General features: G+C 29.2%; 1 protein-coding gene across 1 annotated transcript in view; it reads right to left on the minus strand.

The window, feature by feature from the left end:
• Nucleotides 1-2,028, minus strand: part of LOC105849214 (uncharacterized) — a 32,872-nt gene extending 30,844 nt beyond the window's left edge. Inside the window, exons 1-2 of the mRNA XM_065791975.1 lie at nt 1,405-2,028; nt 1,189-1,297 (exon numbers count right to left, since the gene is read on the minus strand). Coding sequence (XP_065648047.1) covers nt 1,189-1,297; nt 1,405-1,767 — 472 coding nt within the window. The 5' untranslated portion in view covers nt 1,768-2,028. The remainder of the gene's footprint in view (nt 1-1,188; nt 1,298-1,404) is intronic.
• Nucleotides 2,029-18,881: the final 16,853 nt, after the last annotated feature.

The following is an 18,881-nucleotide window of genomic DNA, read 5'->3' on the forward strand; positions in this document are numbered from 1 at the left end:
AGCTAATAATATCCGTGTCGTCTCTAAACTTGCTACCTACCTGTTTTAATTTTTAAATAATGGTGGAATAACAATATATTCTATTTCTCTAAACGTTTTGTGCATCTTTATTATGTCTACTTTATATCTTTTCTGCTCCATAGTTATTAAATTAAAATTGAACTTCTTCTTAATTACTAAGGTCTTTTATATATACGGACAATACTGTGGCACCAAAATGCGGTCGTACAAATACTTCATAAAATAATTTTCTTAAGTTACTGTTGTAATGTGCAAAGGTTTTTTTTATTTATCTTAAAATTGAACTTTCCTTTGAAGATCATGATATAACCTCTTGTTTTCATTCAATATTTTTTGAAAGTTTTATTTACAAGTCTGCCACTAAAGCTGTTTTTTCAACTTTTTTACCATTATTAGATAAGTATGACTTTTGTTATTTGTACCATAATGCATAATAAGGCATTTGTCAAAATTAAAAAATATGTAACCATTTAGTGACCAAACGACAGCTTTACCCAGAAAATCAGTTTGAAACGTTTCAACTTTTTCTTTATTTTCAACTGTTGATAAAATCGCTGTGTCATCAGCACGCAGTTTTATTACATTATGAAGGCAATCTGGTAAACCATTAACAAATACCAAAAATAACAACGTTCCGAGCACGGATCCTTGAGGTACACCACTTAAAGCATTATTACGTGTAGATAAATCATTACCTTGTTTGACTCGTTGAGGTCTCTAACTTATAAACCCATTTATTCACCGTAAAAAGTTTTCTGCTTACAACATACGCCTCCAGCTTTAAAATTAAACGTCTAATAGATGCAGTGTCAAATACCAGAATAAAGATAATTAAGAGTACAAAAGAAAGTGTTATAAGGTTGTTCAAGTGTTTTGAAAAGATCTGATTTAAATCTGAATACTTCCATTTTATACCAAACTAAGATAGGTAAAACTGACTAGAGTCTTTTGCTTATTATATTTTTAAATGTCACTCAAGTTATTTTTATTGTAGTATTCGATCATTACCATTTTTATTATTAAAAATTGAATAAGTTTGTTTTTTAAAAGCCTACATTCTTTTCATGATTTATTGAACTGCAATATTTATTGCTTCATATAAATCAGTCATTCAACAAATATTAAATTTGAAAGTAAAACTAATAAAAAAAAAAACTAGAATCTTACAAAACGGTCCTATAAATGTTGGAGAACAAATGCAAAAAAAGCTATTTTCATCATAATATGGTATGCACGTACTATTATTTTTACAAGGTGATCTTTCACACGGAATATTCTATAAAAAAAGCTCAAGTTAAATAAATTTAAAACTACATAATTTATTTTTAAAATTTCAAAACAAAACTTAAATTTATTTTTAAAACTTTAAAATAAAACTTTAACCTGGATACTAGCATGAGTCCAACCATTTTTTTTTTCTAACTGATTTGAATTTAAATATCTATTTTCCGATAATAATTGACATTGAAACAATCTTTCACTGTTTTTAAAAATATTATACGAAGTACAATTTGTAGTTTTAATACATTTATTCATACATAATGATTGATGAGATGCACTCATGTTAAGCAATATAGTATTTGACACTAAACGTGTTTCAGTAATTCTGCTCATAGATATAAAGGTGACTTTTGATTTCTCATCACTGCGATTAACGAAAGATAAAAATTTGAACTCGCCATAACAAATAGAGAAAACTGACATTGAATATAAAAAGTTTAGAAAAAAATACTGTTTTCTAATCATATATTTCTGTTGTTGGCCTTGCCTAGCTTTCTTAAATGTTTTTTTTTCTGTGTTTTTATTGTTGCTTGTTTCGGTTTATCTCAGTATATTGGCTTCTTCCAGTCAAAGTAATTGATTTTTAATTGATTTTGAGGCTTAATGATTTCTTACTGTCTAAAAAAAGTAAATAAATTTTGTGCAATTAATTACAAAAGAATCATAAATTTAAGTTTTACCTTAAAAGCTTTTCAGTTTTAAAAGTTAACAAATTTTTGTTGCATTATTGAAAAAACTTAAATAAGTATATTGTAAAGAAACTCATGCATTATAAATAAAAATATCACTCAAATTATTCTTCGTAGTTATAAAAAAACCATTGCAACAAAAATGTTAACCATTCAAAAATATCTTTTAATTTAAATTTAAAAGTATCTTTTCAAAACAATAGGAAATTTAAAATTTAAGATTAAATGAATACCTTTATTTTTTTTAACTGTCTTCGATTTTAAACAACTTCTTACTCTCGATAGATAGAGATAAAATTTTAAACATATTTTTTATTAAAAGCATGTCTGTGGCTAAAAGTATAAGAGCCTTTTTGTTAAAATATTTTTTACTCAATGAAGTAAAACAACTAATATTTGTAAGGCATCTAATAATATAAATAATGATATGAATAATAATGCGTTTAATACATAACAACAAAAACAATCACAAAGCCAACCATATACAAAGTATTAATATCTAGTTAATAATAACTAATAATAACGGTACTAACAACTAGTTTGGACCCGTGAGACAAGTCATGTTAATTGGAGGGTCATAATTAATTATTATAATATATAAATGATTTAAATTTAGCAACACACTTCTTAAACTGTATTCTTTTTCCAGATGACTCCAATCTTTTTTATTCCCACAGAGATATTAAAACACTTTTTGAAACATTTAACGAAGAGTTGGGTAAGGTTTGATTTGTAATGAATGGTTTATAAGTAATAAGCTGTCTCTAAATGTGGATAAAACCAAATTTATTTTATTTCATAAAGTAAATAAATTAGAAAATCTTCCCATTAAACTCCTAAATCTAATAATCAATAACGCTAACATTAAAAGAGAAACTTCAGTAAACTTTTTGGGCGTAATATTAGATGAACATTAACGTTGGAGTGATCATATAAAAAGCATTGAGAAAAAATTATCAAAAAATATTGCCATGATATATAGGGCTAAACCATTTCTAAATAATAAATCTTTAAAAAGTTTATATTTTTCTTTCATTCATTGTCATTTGATTTATTGTAATATTGCATGGGCAAGTACAAATCATACAAAATTAAAAAAATTGTACAGTAAACAAAAACATGCCTGCAGAATATTATTTGGAGCTGATAAAATTGTACCATGCGAGCCTTTTCTGCGTAAACTGGGCGCATTAAATGTTTATAAAATAAACTTACATCAAGTTTTAATGTTTATGTATAAAACAAAAATGGGACTATCTCCTAAAATATTTCAGTCCTATTTTGAAAAAGTAGAGCATAAATACCCGACAAAATTTTCAAATAATAACTTCATTGTCCCTAAATATAATTCAAAACAAATTACATATTCAATTCAATATCGTGGACCCTATTTGTGGAAAAAGTTTCCTAATATTGCAAATACGAAAAAAGTTAGTATACATCAAAAAGAATCGAAACAGGTGTTATTACTTATGGATTTTAATATATCCGATTTTAAATGCCTCTTTTAAACTAAAATTCAATTATATAAAGTATGCATCAGAGTTTATCAATTTTTGTTTGTTTGTTTTTTTATTATTTCAGTTATGGTATTTCCTCTTAACTATTAATGAGTTGTTATTTATGTTACTTTTAATTAAATTGGTTAAAAAACATACATACATAAAACGGTTTTTTTAAATTAAGTACTCTTTTATTTTGAATTTTTTGTTCTTTATTTAAATATTATTTTATTACAAATTGTTATAAATTTTATTTTCATATTCTTCAACAAATACTTTGTATAATATACGTATATAGTGTGGCTCTTGAAAGACGTGCTCTTTAATTAATTAATTTTTTTTTTCTTTTTCTTTTTTACTTTTCTTTCAGTTTTTCTTGTTTACTTGAATATTACAATTAACATGAATATTGTTCTTGAAGTATTTCATAAACTAATTGTTATTTATTTTTATATTTATAATTTTTAATAAATAGTTTGTAAAGTATAAATATATTATCCGGCTATTGTAAATACGATTGGGGCTCGGTGATAAGACAAAAAAATGTCTTCTACTTGCCCCGCCAGTTTTTTTATTTATTTATAAACCTTGTAAATTGTAAAAGTTATTAAACGGCGAAATAAATAAATATATATAAAAAAAAATAAAAATTATTCATTTATATATCTGTTTATTATATGGTATCTTTATTTCAATAACTTTGCTACACCGAAGAAAAGAGTTGGCTTAAAATCTTGCCGATTGCGTAACCTTTCCCCCATTTTTTTCAAAATTTAACTTTTTTCAAGACGTCAGTCCTCCAGTCACGTCATGTCACGTGTAATCGGCAGACAAAAAGAATTATAAATTTATTTTTACTTATATTTGATGAAAGTCGATGAAATATTTTTTGTACTGTTTTTAACTAGACTAATATTCATCGATAAATTTTGAATTTCATAGTAAAATATTTTAGCTTTCAAAAATTATGACCATATAGAGTTTAAACCCCCCTCAATTTGAGGGGCTTATAAATTTTATATGGTCATTATTTTTGAACGCTGAAAGATAATACTATGAAACTTAAAATTTATCGATGATTATAAGTCTAGTTGGGAACAGTACATAAAATATTTCATCATCTTGTTGTTCTCACGTTTGGGGCAGGGGGGGGCAAAAAATCTGGAGCTTTTTTGTTCCCGGCCTCCAGTCATCGCAATTTTTTGCAAAGCATCTTTATTTGACATACGTATAAACATATAAATGTTTTGAGTAAAAAAACACCTAACAAAAATGTTTCATTATATATTTTTATATTAATTGTATAATTTTTATCTTTATGCTATTTAATTTATTTATTTGTAACTAAAGTAAAGTTAATAAATTTATTTGGTAACTTTAACAAAGATAACATAAATAAAAATATATATTTCCAGTTCAATGACATATATCAAATATATATTTTGTATTTTGCAGCAAGTTTAAGAATATTTTCAATAAACACACAAACGTCTATTAATCGCCAAAACATTTTTTCGATAAAACGTTTAGATTTGGTCAATTGTCCGTTTAGAATGAAATCCAGATTAACGTTTAAAACAAATATCCTTTAAAACGTCTATTTTCGAACGTATTTTAGACGTCTATTATAGGATTATTTACGTTTAAAATTAGTCAAATTAAGGTATATAAAGCGTATATATTTTGTCTAAGTAAACGTAACATTTGAATTTATTAATGTTTTTTTTAAGTAACGTAATCTCAATTTATTTATGCTTTAAAACTTATATAAATTAAAATTACGGTATTACTTTTAACTTTATATAAATAATAAGAACTATATAGGTCTTGAAATTTATAAATAAGAATAGATATAAAAGTAATGAAATCTGTATTTAAGTTATAGTTAAAAAGACCTGGTCTTTTTTTATATATTTTTTATAACTATTATGATATGTTTATAAACTTTTATACTTTACTACTTATACTATACTTTTATTTTATAAAGTTATATATAAAGTTGTAAACTTATATAAAACGTTTTCGTATAGTGGGTAAATAGAGAAAAAATATTCGAGAACTATTTTTGTTTATGCTTTAATAATAAAAAAAATTAAATGATCTAGCTTTTTGCAGTGGAAATTTTATTGTAACAAATTCTATCAAATATTTTTTAAATTTAATGTCATTAGCAGAAATCAAAATATTACATTAAGATTAAGTTAAAGATTACTAATAAAATTAATAAACTCATAAACATATATTTTGGATCACTGTTTTCCCTAGTTTATGCATTATCAAAAAGTTTCCTAGTATACCATCTACGGCTTGTTTATCATGCACCTATTCTTGTGCAACATCATCTTCTACATTCGTATCCTGATCGTCTGATTTCGTGACCTGATTTGTAACCGCAAAAAACTAGGTTAAAATAATGAGCAGTTAAATGTAAGTTTATAAATAAAAATTCGAATTACACAGAACAACTTAACATATAGAGGATTTTCGGTATGGAATTTTTCCAAAATTTCCTGTGCCATCCGTGTTTATTTCTGATATTAAAAAATAAGTAACGTCGCGATATAATATATGCAGTCGTTTTTGTCAGCCCTGTTCCACTAATTTTCGATAGCAAATGTAACTAAATTAAACAAAAGTGCATCTAAAATAAAAATAATAAATATTTAGCTATTAAACGTCTTGATTGTAGCAAAGATAAATATCGACTGTTAAACAATTATCCTAGCATTTACAAAATAAATTTAAACTCTTTATAAAACTTACGAAAAAAGTTCTTGCAGCAGTACTTTTATAACGAAAGACCAGCAAAACATATTTTTTAACTGTGTCAATAAGACCATCTATAATTTCTAAAACATCGGTGTTCATTGATTTGTATTTAGGTAGATAGATTTTTGCAAAAAGAGCTCACAGTGCATAGGAACATACTCTAAGACCTTGCAACACATCCCCCAAAAAATTTTTTGATTATCATTAGAAAGCATTTCCTCATTCAAAAAATGTAAACAATAACTTTTTTTAGAGGGAGCCTGGGGAGAAATCACATATTTTAGGGGAGTGCCCAGGAATTTTGTTGTTCAAGATAGGTAACTAAGAGGCATGGGGCATACTCAAATTTCTAGTATGTTGATACTGGTGTCGAACGAGGACGACTTGCAAAAAATTAGGGTAATTGGAGCTAAAACACCCCGCCCCGACCCCTCACTTCCCCCTTCCTAGAACTACGCCTCCTTTAATCGTAAAAAATTTTTTTTGTTTTATCATAAACTAGATCAAAATTCATTGACAGATTTCAAATTTCATCAAAAAATCTCTTTTCGTTTAAGATTTATAACCATGCAAAGCTTAAAATTACCCCTGAAATAACTTTAAATGGTCTCAACTTTTAAACAAAAAATTTTTTTTTGATGCAATTTGAAATCTGTCGATGAATTTTGATCTAGTTTAATATAAAAAAGCAAAAATTTGAAAAGTGTTCTTAGGAACCATACCCTGGGGAGGGATATTAGGGGTCGAGAAGTGGTTTGCTACAATTATTTATTACTGTGAAGAAAAATAATTCTGGTCTTTATGGTTAGATTATGATTGATACTTTAGATTTCAAAGTCATACTAAACGTTTCTTCATAGGTGGTTTAATATTTTACTTTTTACAAACTACAATCCTGCAAATAGAAAACTACTTTAAAAGTGCATGTAGTTGCAAGCAACAACCGCGTTTTTTAGCGCCACTATATAGTTTGGGCTGTGCACTCCAACTTTCTCATTCGCCAAAACTAATTGAAATATTGATGAATGGATTCGAGAGCTTGTTCGATCTAGTAACCTAAGCCTATAGAATAGTAAAAGTACAAAATAAATGCAAATTTATTTAATAAATATTAATCGTAAATTATGCAAATTTTTCGATTCAACTGTTGAAATAGAGTATGTAATTACTAAGATTATAAATTATCTTTTATCAAATTTAAAAGTTATTTATCATACCGTAGACTCCACTTTTTATGTCGATAAATTCGATAACATGTTTCTCAACTATGTGTACCTTCAAAAGAATTGCAGCCCTTAGATTTCGATAGCTCGTAGAAAAACTCTTCTAAATCTTTAACATATGTGTAGCTTAATGATTTTCCAAAAAACCATAGACTATTTTTTCAAAATCGCTAAGTACCTTAATATATTTGGTAGAAGAAACTCCAAGACTTGAAAAAACAATTCAAAGCTGTCCATGTTTTTAAGCAACTTATTACAAGCATTGCCTTCCAAACGATGCTGCCCTTGGTATGGCACTCTGCAGCTGTTTTTTTTAGACAGATATTGGTTAACGAAATGTAACCCACATTCCTCGTTTTCAAACAAATTTTTTTCAATTTCTTTAAAATGTTATCTACACACCTAGCAGTATATGTAGATCAAGAATATTTACAAGCTCTAGCATTTTTTTGTTTTTGTCGCCTGTTAATAAAGGGGGACTTTTTTGCTTTTTCTATATTTGCACCATCAGTCAACCATTGGTCGTACAATCTACACAAAGATTCTAGAGTATAATGATCAGTTTTTGATAGTCAGGAGATGACGTCATGCAATACGGACAAGGGTGCTTTGATGTTGCAGTTTGTTTTTCAACCCTTTGAAGCAAAACCTTTAGATCTTTAGATACTATGTAATCTAAGGATGAAATGTTTAACTTATCCAAAATAAACTGCATAACATGGTATTTTTCGTATAATTTTATAATAGTTTTGTGGACGCTTAAATCTTTAAAATCTTCGCACGCATATCCTATACACTTGCTCAGTTTCTCTGGAATTTTATTGTTTTTGAACTCCGGTTTTAGTTTTATAGACAGTGTAACTTTAAGGAACCTCTGCCCTACATCTACATCTAATTTGATATCAACATCATTTGTTCCTTGACTTCTGTGATGAAGTACCATTTCTACAAGCTCTTCAATGTCATTGCAATACACAATAGGAGTATCTTTTTCTACCAACTATACATTTATAAAAAACCAAAATGAATGATACAAATTGCAATCTAACTATAAAAATATTTTTTTTGGTAATGGTTTACTTACCTCTTTGCTTTCATTTAATTCTAATAGCATTGGGAGTTTATGACAATTGAATAATTTTCTGATCATTTCGTTGTTATCAATCAATTTAATATTGAAGCTAGATTCCACACTTTTCCGTCCTGCCTCACTTCTCAGATTTCGTGCAACTACAATCATGTTACGATTACTTAGAAATTATTATGAAGCTATTACTAAAATTGCCTTTCAACTCATAACAAAACTATTTTTAAAAGCATTTTTAAGCAACAAAAACTTACCTGGAATGTAGTTTTAATTAAAGTTTGTTCAATTTATTAAAGAAAAGAATGGTTTCTTAACCTCAGTCTTTCCGAAAGAGATAGTGAGTTGCTTCGGACCAAAAGTTTTCAAAGCTAAGGTGTTCCCTGAGTCATTTGTGCAGAACTTTTCCTTACGATGTTGGTGATGTTGATTTTACAATAGCAGTTAAGTTCTTTTGTCTTTCGTACAGTGATGTGGAATTTCTTGTCCCACTTAGGCATTGCAATCTTGACAAATTCGTCTTTCTGCAGGTTTTTTTGGAGCATCTTCAGCGCCTTGATAAACAAGTTTTCCCCACACATTCAACTATAGGGGCCAATATTTTTTCCATTTTTGATTTGCGCCCATTTTCGCAAATAAAACAATCTCCCTCTAATAATTTTGGTATTCAGGTCTAAACTTTTTAACATATGTATAGCAACTATAATAACTAAAATAGCAAAACTAAATTTTAACTGAAGTAAATTAAACATCAATGTAGTTATTATTATTATTATTATTATTATTATTATGTATTTCGCTGATAAGAAAGGTTTACAAGTTTATGCAATGCAAATATATTAATACATGGCTGGGGCAAGAAGAAGACAAGTTCTGTCTCATCACCAAGCCCCTTTAAATAAAAATGTCAATAATAAAAATACAAAACAAAGTAACTCGTTAAATAAACGTTATACAAAACGTTGCGATAAAATAAAATAACGATAAATAAAAACTAAAAAACATTTTACGCTATATTTCAGTGTAATATATCCAAAAGTATACGAAGATTTTTTAATTAATTATTTTAATTAAATTATTTTTTTCCTAACTGATTTATAAACCTTTTGAATTTAAGTCATAAAAAAACAGATAATACACGAACAACAAACAAACAAACAAAAAAAAAACATTTTTTAAAAACATTTTTAGTATCTTAATGTGTCTTTTATATATGTAAAGTTTATTATATCAGATAAAAAACAACGTCATAATGTACAAATTGAAATGTGTATAGAATATATATTTAAACCATATTTATAAAGAAATGGACAAACGTCATTACTCCTAATCAAAGACTTCAGAAAAATTTTAATTCGTTGTCATTTATTAAAAATTTATTAAAAGCTTTTGCTTAAGTTTGTTTTTAAATTGTTTAATAGAAGAAATAGTTTTTAACTCATTATTTAATAGCATGTTCCATAGTTTAGGACCTCTGTTAGCAATTGATAACTTAGTAACAGAGTAATAGGTTTTAGGTTGAACATGATTGTTTTCTGAAAATCGTGTTGGGTATAGATGATATATTTTTTCCAAAAAATAGTTAAATAAAATAGGTGCTATTTTTTTATTAACTTTGAACATAAAAATAAGAATTTGATAAAGATTTAGTTGAAATACGTTGAGAATATTAAATTTAATGAATAGAGGTTTAAAGTGTGAGAAACGATCTACATTTCCAATAATTCTTAAAGCATGCTTTTGTTGAATTAATAGTTTATTTATTTTAGTTACGTTAGTGCTACACCAGGCAACGTTTGCATAACTTAGGTAGCTATGAATAAATGAAAAATAAATGTATTTTAAACAATTTTGATTTAATAACTGCTTAGCTTTGTAAAGTTGACCAATATTTTTTGAAATTTTATTTTGAATTATATTTATGTGCTCCTTCCAACTCACATTTTCATTAATAACAACACCAAGAAATAACAATGAACGCTCTCTTATTATACAAGAGTTATTTACAACTAAAATTGGAAGATTTAATGGGATGAGTCTCTTTTCATGAAGACGATGGAAGAAAGTATATTTTGTTTTTTTTATGTTTATGGATAATTTATTTGCTATAAACCATTTACTTAGTTTTGCAAACTCTTTGTTTACTGTTTCAAATAAAGAATTAATATCCTTATCAGAATTAGTTATAATTACCTTCATAACACGGCCGCATAGTGAAGTAAGGATCAGTCCCTGCAAACCTTATTCTACATTTTGCGCAAAGCATGGTAGGAAGGTCAGGGTCCGCTAAATAACCTTTTCAGAATATAGTTTTGATATGGTTTGAGTAGTCATTTTTCTTTTTATTTAGATTCAAATAAGATATTTTAGCACTATTTATTGGTCTTAAGTCCTTGCCTTTCCTGAAGCAGCAAATGCAAAAATTTTTAACAAAATCACTCTTTTTTTTTTGCATGTTTAGGCATTTTAAATGAATGCTTCAAATAAAAACTTCTGATATGGATTGATAATATTGGCATGATATATCGGTCATATCAATCAAATGTCAATATAATGGCTACAAACATGCTTTCAGTTCGTATATCAACGCGTGCAAGGAGTTATTATGCAATTTTTAAGAATTTGCAGCTGCTAGCTTTTACTAATTGTTAATAATGAAAGGTTTGCTTTGTTCTTATTTCAATAAAAATGTAAATAAAAAGTAATGAAAATTACTTATCCGTCAGTAAATTTTAATGTTAAACAAACATTTTTAAAAACTTTAAAAAAAATCGATAAATCTATCACAAACATTTCTGAAAATCTAAATACATGGGCATGGGTATAATTTGGTGGTGTTCGAAACGATCCCCCAAATTCTCGTTAGGATATGGTTTCTAAAAAAGTGGGATTAGTTTAGCTCCAATTACCCTAATTTTTTGCAAGTCATCCTCATTCGATACCAGTATCAACATACTAGTAATTTGAGGAATTTCGTTGTTTAAGAAAGGTAACTAAAAGCCCCATGCCTTTAAGTTACCTATCTTAAACAACATAATTCCTGGGCACTCCCCTAAAATATGTGTTCTCTCCTCAGGCCCCCACTAAAAAAAGTTGTCGTTTACATTTTTTTAATGAGGAAATGTTTTCTAATGATAATCAAAAAAAAATTCTGCGGATGTGTTGCAAGGTCTTAGATTATGTTCCTATGCACCATAGGAACATACTCTAAGACCTTGCAACACATCCGCAGTTTTTTAACTTCCTGGAATTAAAATGGCGCTGCCGAAACTTGTATATTATTTCTTTATTGGTTGTTTTGCTCTCAGTTGTTTTAAATAGTGAATATTGAAAACGCAATTAAGTCTAATTTAGTTATTTATTCAATGAAAAATAACTTTTCAGCAGTAAAACAAAATTAATCTTTATTTAACCTAGTCAAGAAATTATTTCAAAATCTGTATTTTCGTAAATCTATGTGTTTTTAAATGTCTACTTTTAAATACCAATATATTTTTTTTCAATTTGTTTTTAATTATGCCCTATTGTCAATCTTTAATCGACCTTAATTATGCCTACGTTTAATTAAGTTCAATTAAAGATTTACAATATTGACTAATGTAAGTCGATATTCTGAACGTTAGATTGACGTTTAGTAAACGTTTATATAAAAAAGCTTAAAATATACATTTAAAATCAAGCGTCGGTTTTTAGTCAATTATAGGTCGTTATACGTTTTATCCATTTTTCGACCGATTTTGACTAAATATTAACCAACTCTAAACCAATCTGTGTTAACTGGGTTTCTGATTGGTAATCACAAACTGTTGAAAATCTGTGCATACTAATATAAGTAACAAAGAATTCTCAAATTAACTTAAATAAAAGGTAAAACGCTAAACTATGAGTACTCATTATTCAAACAATTGTAATATATATAAATACGGCTGCTTGTTTTACTTGTTTATCTTGTTAAGGTGTCACTTCATTGACTATTTTTTAGCTATATGAGTTACATCTAACTTTACATTTAACTAATGCCAAATCTAATTATATAATTTATATGAAAATGGCTAATTTTTAGTAGTAGTTTGAGTGGGACTAGTTGAGCAATTTTTACTAAATCTAACAGATCTGATGAACTGTGCGACGGATTTGCATAAATTTTTCAATATTTGAAAGACGATTTAACCTGCTAAACATTTTTCGAGAAGGAAGTATAGTTTTTTAGTTTTTAAAAAATATATTGCCTAATAAATGCGGAGCTGCTCGACTTTCCCCAGCGCGGTAAGTTAAGCAATAGTGTGAGGTAAGTTAACCAATTAAAATATAAATGAATATGCATGATGTGAAACTTGGCTAAATATTTCCCTAACAATAAGCGTGTGTATAAAATAAATAATTGTTTTATTTTATACACTTTGACGACGTAAGTAAGGAAAAAGAAAAATCCAGGTACGAAGAAAGCGTCGTAAAACATAAAAATATTATTTTTTACAACATTCTTGATTTGAAGCCCAATTCAAATATTACTAATTTTAAAAATATTTATAACCAATCTACAGCTAAATTATTTCTTAATAAAGTTGTTTCTTTGTGTTCTATAGTTCAGTGTTATTTACTTTTTTCGAAGCTGCTCAACTTACCCCTACTAAACAAGGTGACACATTAGTTATGTTCTAAAAGGAACCGTAAGATTTAGAAAAAAAAGGTTAATTTTAATTGAAAGTCCAATAAATTGGTAAAATATCTTAAGTGATCTTAAAATATCTTAACTAATAAACACTTAAGTGATCCAGTGGGCACAAGCAAGTTTTTTAAAACGTGCTTGTGCCCATTGGAATGTTCTAAAAACATTGTGGTCTTTTAGTATGCGTATTGTGGTTTTTTAAAAGAAAATTAAATTCAATCAGTTTCCTCAATTAAATTAACGCAATTTGCATTTACCTGTCAATGATTCAAATATTTAAAATATATTCGCCTGTGTGCACTGTCAGTCAAAGGTCTTAAGAACTTACTTTACTTATGCTCTGGTATGCTTTAAAACAATGTTTCAAAAAAAAAATGTTTCAAAAAAAAAATGTTTTCAAAAAATTAAAAAAAGTACAAACAAAGGTTGTGTTATTTAATGCCTTATGTAATTCAATTTATGAATGTCAGTTATGGTACCTCCTGCGAAAAGAACCATTCCATTGTCTATGTGACACTTATGATAATGCACTTCGCTTGAAATTAAATAAGCCACTATAAAACAGTGCCATTGAATCATTTGTTAAACAAGGTGCCTATTCACTTAATTTTGTTATTCATAAGCAACAATATTCATCATTGCTAATGCTACAAAGTAGTAAGAACCGTATCATAAAAAGCTTTTGTTAAATCTGACCGTTCTTGAAGTCTCCATTAGTGTTTAAATATATAGCTGAGTTATGGTTATAACACTTTTTAATTTTCTTTCTTTGGATTATATATATAAATATATATATATATATATATATATATATATATATATATATATATATATATATATATATATTATTATTTTTTTTTTCAATTTTCATTTTAGGTGCCCCAAGAAGTCCTAACGGTCTTGTCACAAAGCACCGCGGAAGTGCATTTAACCAGGAAGTTCACGCCTCCTTCCATACCGTGACGCGAAAATTTGTCCAGAGCTCGTTTCGAACCTGGATCTCCTGCTTATAAAGCAAGCGCTCTAACCACTGCGCCACGGCCGCATATATATATATATATATATATATATATATATATATATATATATATATATATATATATATATGTATATTAGGGATATGACTTTTTAATTTTTTTTCAAATAAAATGTTTCCTGTATCATAAATCGATGAACTTTTACCTAAAATCATGAAAAAAGGCCCAAATAGCTTTCTGCAACAAAAAAAGGTCACCCCCAAAATAAAAATTTGATTTACCATTTTTATACATTCATTTTTGACCGATGTTTTAATCTTAAGCTTAATTCTCAGCTTGATTCTATTTATTTCATTATTTTGTTATGAATTTATAAATATAACGCCACACGTTACCATGGCAACGAAACGGCCGTGTGCCGGCAAATACTTGGAATTGTTATGTGATGACGTCATTGTGTTACCACGGTGATATAGACGACTGTAACAGACTGTAGAAGATTATAGAACTTAGTAGAACATTCTGGAAGCTCTAAATAATTATATAAGCGAGCTGCTGTCAGAGCTCAGTGTTGATAATGTGAATAGTTCTATGAAGTACTCTGCGTGTAACTGAGCTAATAAGGAACTACTGTAGCGAACTAAAGACGCTGTAAGTGTACGAAGTATAAGTAGTTGTAGCATTATCGTTAGGATACGGACTGGATTATCGAACTGTTATCAACATTGACTGGATTATCGAACTATAATTGGATTACTATACAGTTAAAGTATTTTATTAATTAAACGACTTTATTAAACGGATATTTACGCTCAGCTATCCGTAAAGTCGTAACAATATTATATGATGTCTCACAAGAAAAGTCATACCACAGTAACAAAGAACAAGAAGACTTGGACTAAAAATTTGGTGAGATTTCAAGAGTCACACAGAAGAAGAGGAAGCGTGGCTGTAGAAGAACATTCACTCGATGAAAAATCCAGAATACCACTTCAATTGCAGATCGTAGGAAGATACCAGTTTCTCGGAGCATATGTTAAAGGAAGAAAAGAACGAATAGACCAAATTTCTAAGGAAATTACAAAATTGTGGGACAATAAACTGAATTTTCCACGTGTGTCTGATCAAGTGATAAGAGCAAAGCTTATGAAGGTGCTGAAGGTCTATGATGAATGTGTCAAGCGTGGAAAATATGATGTTCTCAATGCATTATTTGACATCACGAAAGTGAATGGCCAGTGGTTATCCTCGGAAGATAAACGTCTATACCACCTACAAAAAGAAAGTAAAGGACAGGTGGGGTACTCAACAGGACAAGTGGCAAGTAAAGAAACCATTCACCCTTCCAAGAGAAGGAAAGTCCAGTCTGGAACAGCAATACCTTCCACATCACAAGTCCTGTCTACCACAGACAGTGGTACTGAATCTGAAAACTGCAAAAGTAAGAGTGAAGATGATGAAGACGACGACGGTGATAAAGACGATGATGAGGACACTCAGAAAAAAACTAGAAAGCACTACAAAAGTAAATTTGCTGTAAGTATGGTTACATCAAGTGGAGTTTCCACAAAGAAAGCTGCTAAAATATGCAATGTATTATCACAACAAGGTAGTGATATTCCAACTCCAAGTCAATCAGCAATTTACAAGTCCATATTTAAAGAGGCAGGTAAATTAAAAAAAGAAATGATACAACAACTTAAAATGGAACAGTGGTCCTTACACTTTGACGGCAAACGAATAGATGATAAGGAATATCAGGTAGTTGTACTTCAGAATGAAAGAACTGACGTGAAACTTGATGCACTGCGTTTAAAAGATGGCAAAGCTGAAACTGTTGCTGAAAAAATTGCCAAACTTATTGATGAATACAATTTGTGGAATTCAATTAAGATGATCATTACTGATACAACAAACGTCAATACTGGGAAGAGAAATGGAGTTGTTGTGAAGTTGCAACGTATGTTTAAATTAAAGGGTGTCACAATACCACAATTTATCGGTTGTCAGCATCACGTACTAGACAGGATTCTCCGTCTGGTGATGGACGAAGAACTTGGGGGTGATCTCCAAACATTGAATACCCATTTGTGTCTGAACTGTTGAATAAGTATGATGAACTGAAGGATAAGTTTGTGAATGGAACTGTAGAAATTCTTGATAAATCAGGGTGGAGAGACGATATGAAGTTTTTGTACCATTTAACAAGAGTGTTTAGGTTCTATGAAGAACAAAGAAACTTCCCTCTGATTCACTTTCAGAACATTCCTAATATGAGCAATGCCAGATGGAACTCAAGAGCCATTCTCGCCATTCTGGCGTTCATTCTTATGCCTGAAGCGAGAAAGAATTTGGAGAAGGTTTGCAGGTTCATTTCATATGAGTGGGCAGAACATTGGTTTAGTAGTCAAAAGTACAATAACAATGACTTCAAGAATTTATCTGATGTATTGAAGCCTTACAAAAAGGCATTGCAGTCATTCAAAAATCACTGGAAGAAAGAGCCATCCGTCATCGACATACCACGAAGTAATCAGATAGCTGAACGTGCAATCAAGGTGATGCAAGACCTGTATGCTTCCTGCAGAAAGAAAGACAAACTGCAACTTCGATTCATTCTAAGTAATAAGCGCTAGACTCTTTATGAGACGTGAGCATCATGTGACCCATGTACTAAACACAGTAGGCCTATAGACACAGACAGTTATGTATATTGTTGTACTAGACGCTTTGATACTGTTAATTTTGTAATACTTGTATAATTATATAGCACATAATGTTTTTTGTTATATCACAGTACATGTTGCATAAATAAATAAAATAACAACAGGAGTATGACTCTTACAACATCTTCAGCCTTTAATATTCATTTACTGTACAAAAGTGTACTTATTGAAAATTCGATTTTTTGGTTTTGGGGTGACCTTTTTTCAAAATATGTCAAAATGAAACATCTATTCGTTCTTTTTACATAAAAGTTTATTGAATTACGATACAGGCCTAGTAGGTTGCAAAAAAGTCATATCCCTAATGTATATACATATATATATACATATATATATATATATATATATATATATATATTTATATATTTATGTATATATCTATATATATATTTATGTATATATCTATATATATATTTATGTATATATATATATATATATATATATATATATATATATATATATATATATATATATATATATATATATATATATATATGTATATATATATGTATATGTATATATATGTATATAAACATCTTCGCTTCCAACAAGGCTGCAAGCAGCCACTAATTAAAGTTGAAAGTTACTGAAAGAGAAAAGATGCAGATTGTAGAGCAAGATAACGATTGACGGACGACTTAAAGGATTGCAAATTATATGAATCAGGAAAGCAAGATGAAGGAAGCGAATTCCAAAGAACTGATGTTCGAGGAAAAAAACTAGACGAAGACGAAGCGTTTTTGAAGCACTTAGGAACAGTCACAGAAAAAGGTTGACAATTAATTGATTGACGAGTAACACGAGAACGAATTTTGTAGATGGCACGAGAGACGCTAGCTCTTTAGTGCATTGCCCATTATAGTATTTGGAGAAAAAAGAGAGAGAAGCAACATTACGACGATGTGATAATTGTTGGAGGTTGGCTGCAAGAGCAGTTCCAACAATGTTTATAATGCGTTTTTGCACCTTGTCTAAAAGAGAAAGGGCATCATTAGAAGAACCGCCCCAGGTATGGCAACAGTATTCCATACAAGGCCGGACTTGAGATTTAGAGAGATAGAGAATAGAATCCGAAGTAAGAAAGTGACGAGCTCGATAAAGAGATGCAACCTTAGCAGATGATAATTTTGCAACTGATTTGATATATGGTTTCCAAGAAAGATTGGAAGTAAGAGTTATTCCTAGAAGATGAAGAGTAGGTGACTCATCGAGTACATCACCGTTCATAAGTAAAGGAAGATCTAAATTATTGCGATAACGATTGGCTGAAAAAAATTGAGTTTTATCTGAATTAAAGTTCACCAGCCACTGTGAGCCCCATGCTGTAGCAGAAGTGAGATCTTTTTCAAGCTCAAATTCCCCCTCTTAGCAATCAGAGGGTAATGGTTTCTTATCAGGACAAGAATAAATGATAGTCATCAAGCAAACGATGCCACCTTAGATGTGAGAATAACTGGAAGATTGTTAGTGTAAATTAAAAAGAGTATAGGTTCCTCAAGGTTCTATCAAAGGATAGAACCTTGAGGAACCCCTGAAGTTACAGAATATGAACAAGAGTGTTGTCCATCGAGGACAACTTTTATGCTACGATTGGAAAGGAAGGATTCAATAATTTTAAAGATGCCGCTTTCTAGCAGGCTGGAAAACAAGACTCTGATAAGCACTTGTTGAATAGTTTTGAGAGTGTAGACGACAGCTCCGGAGAACACTTCTGCAAGACAATAACAGGTATGTTGTCCGGGCCACAAGCTGTAGAAGAATCTAGGCAGGAAATCACTTTAGATACAGATGCTACAGTGATATGAATGTCAAGCAATGGATCAACCTGTTCGTTGGCAATATCAGGTAGAACGCAACTAGTGGAATCAAGAGATGATATTGATGAAAAGGTTTTAGCAAACAATTCGGCCTTGTCTTTATGTAAAGTGACAAAGGCTGAA

Source organism: Hydra vulgaris, chromosome 03 (assembly GCF_038396675.1).
Source record: "Hydra vulgaris chromosome 03, alternate assembly HydraT2T_AEP".
NCBI classification, from domain to species: domain Eukaryota; kingdom Metazoa; phylum Cnidaria; class Hydrozoa; order Anthoathecata; family Hydridae; genus Hydra; species Hydra vulgaris.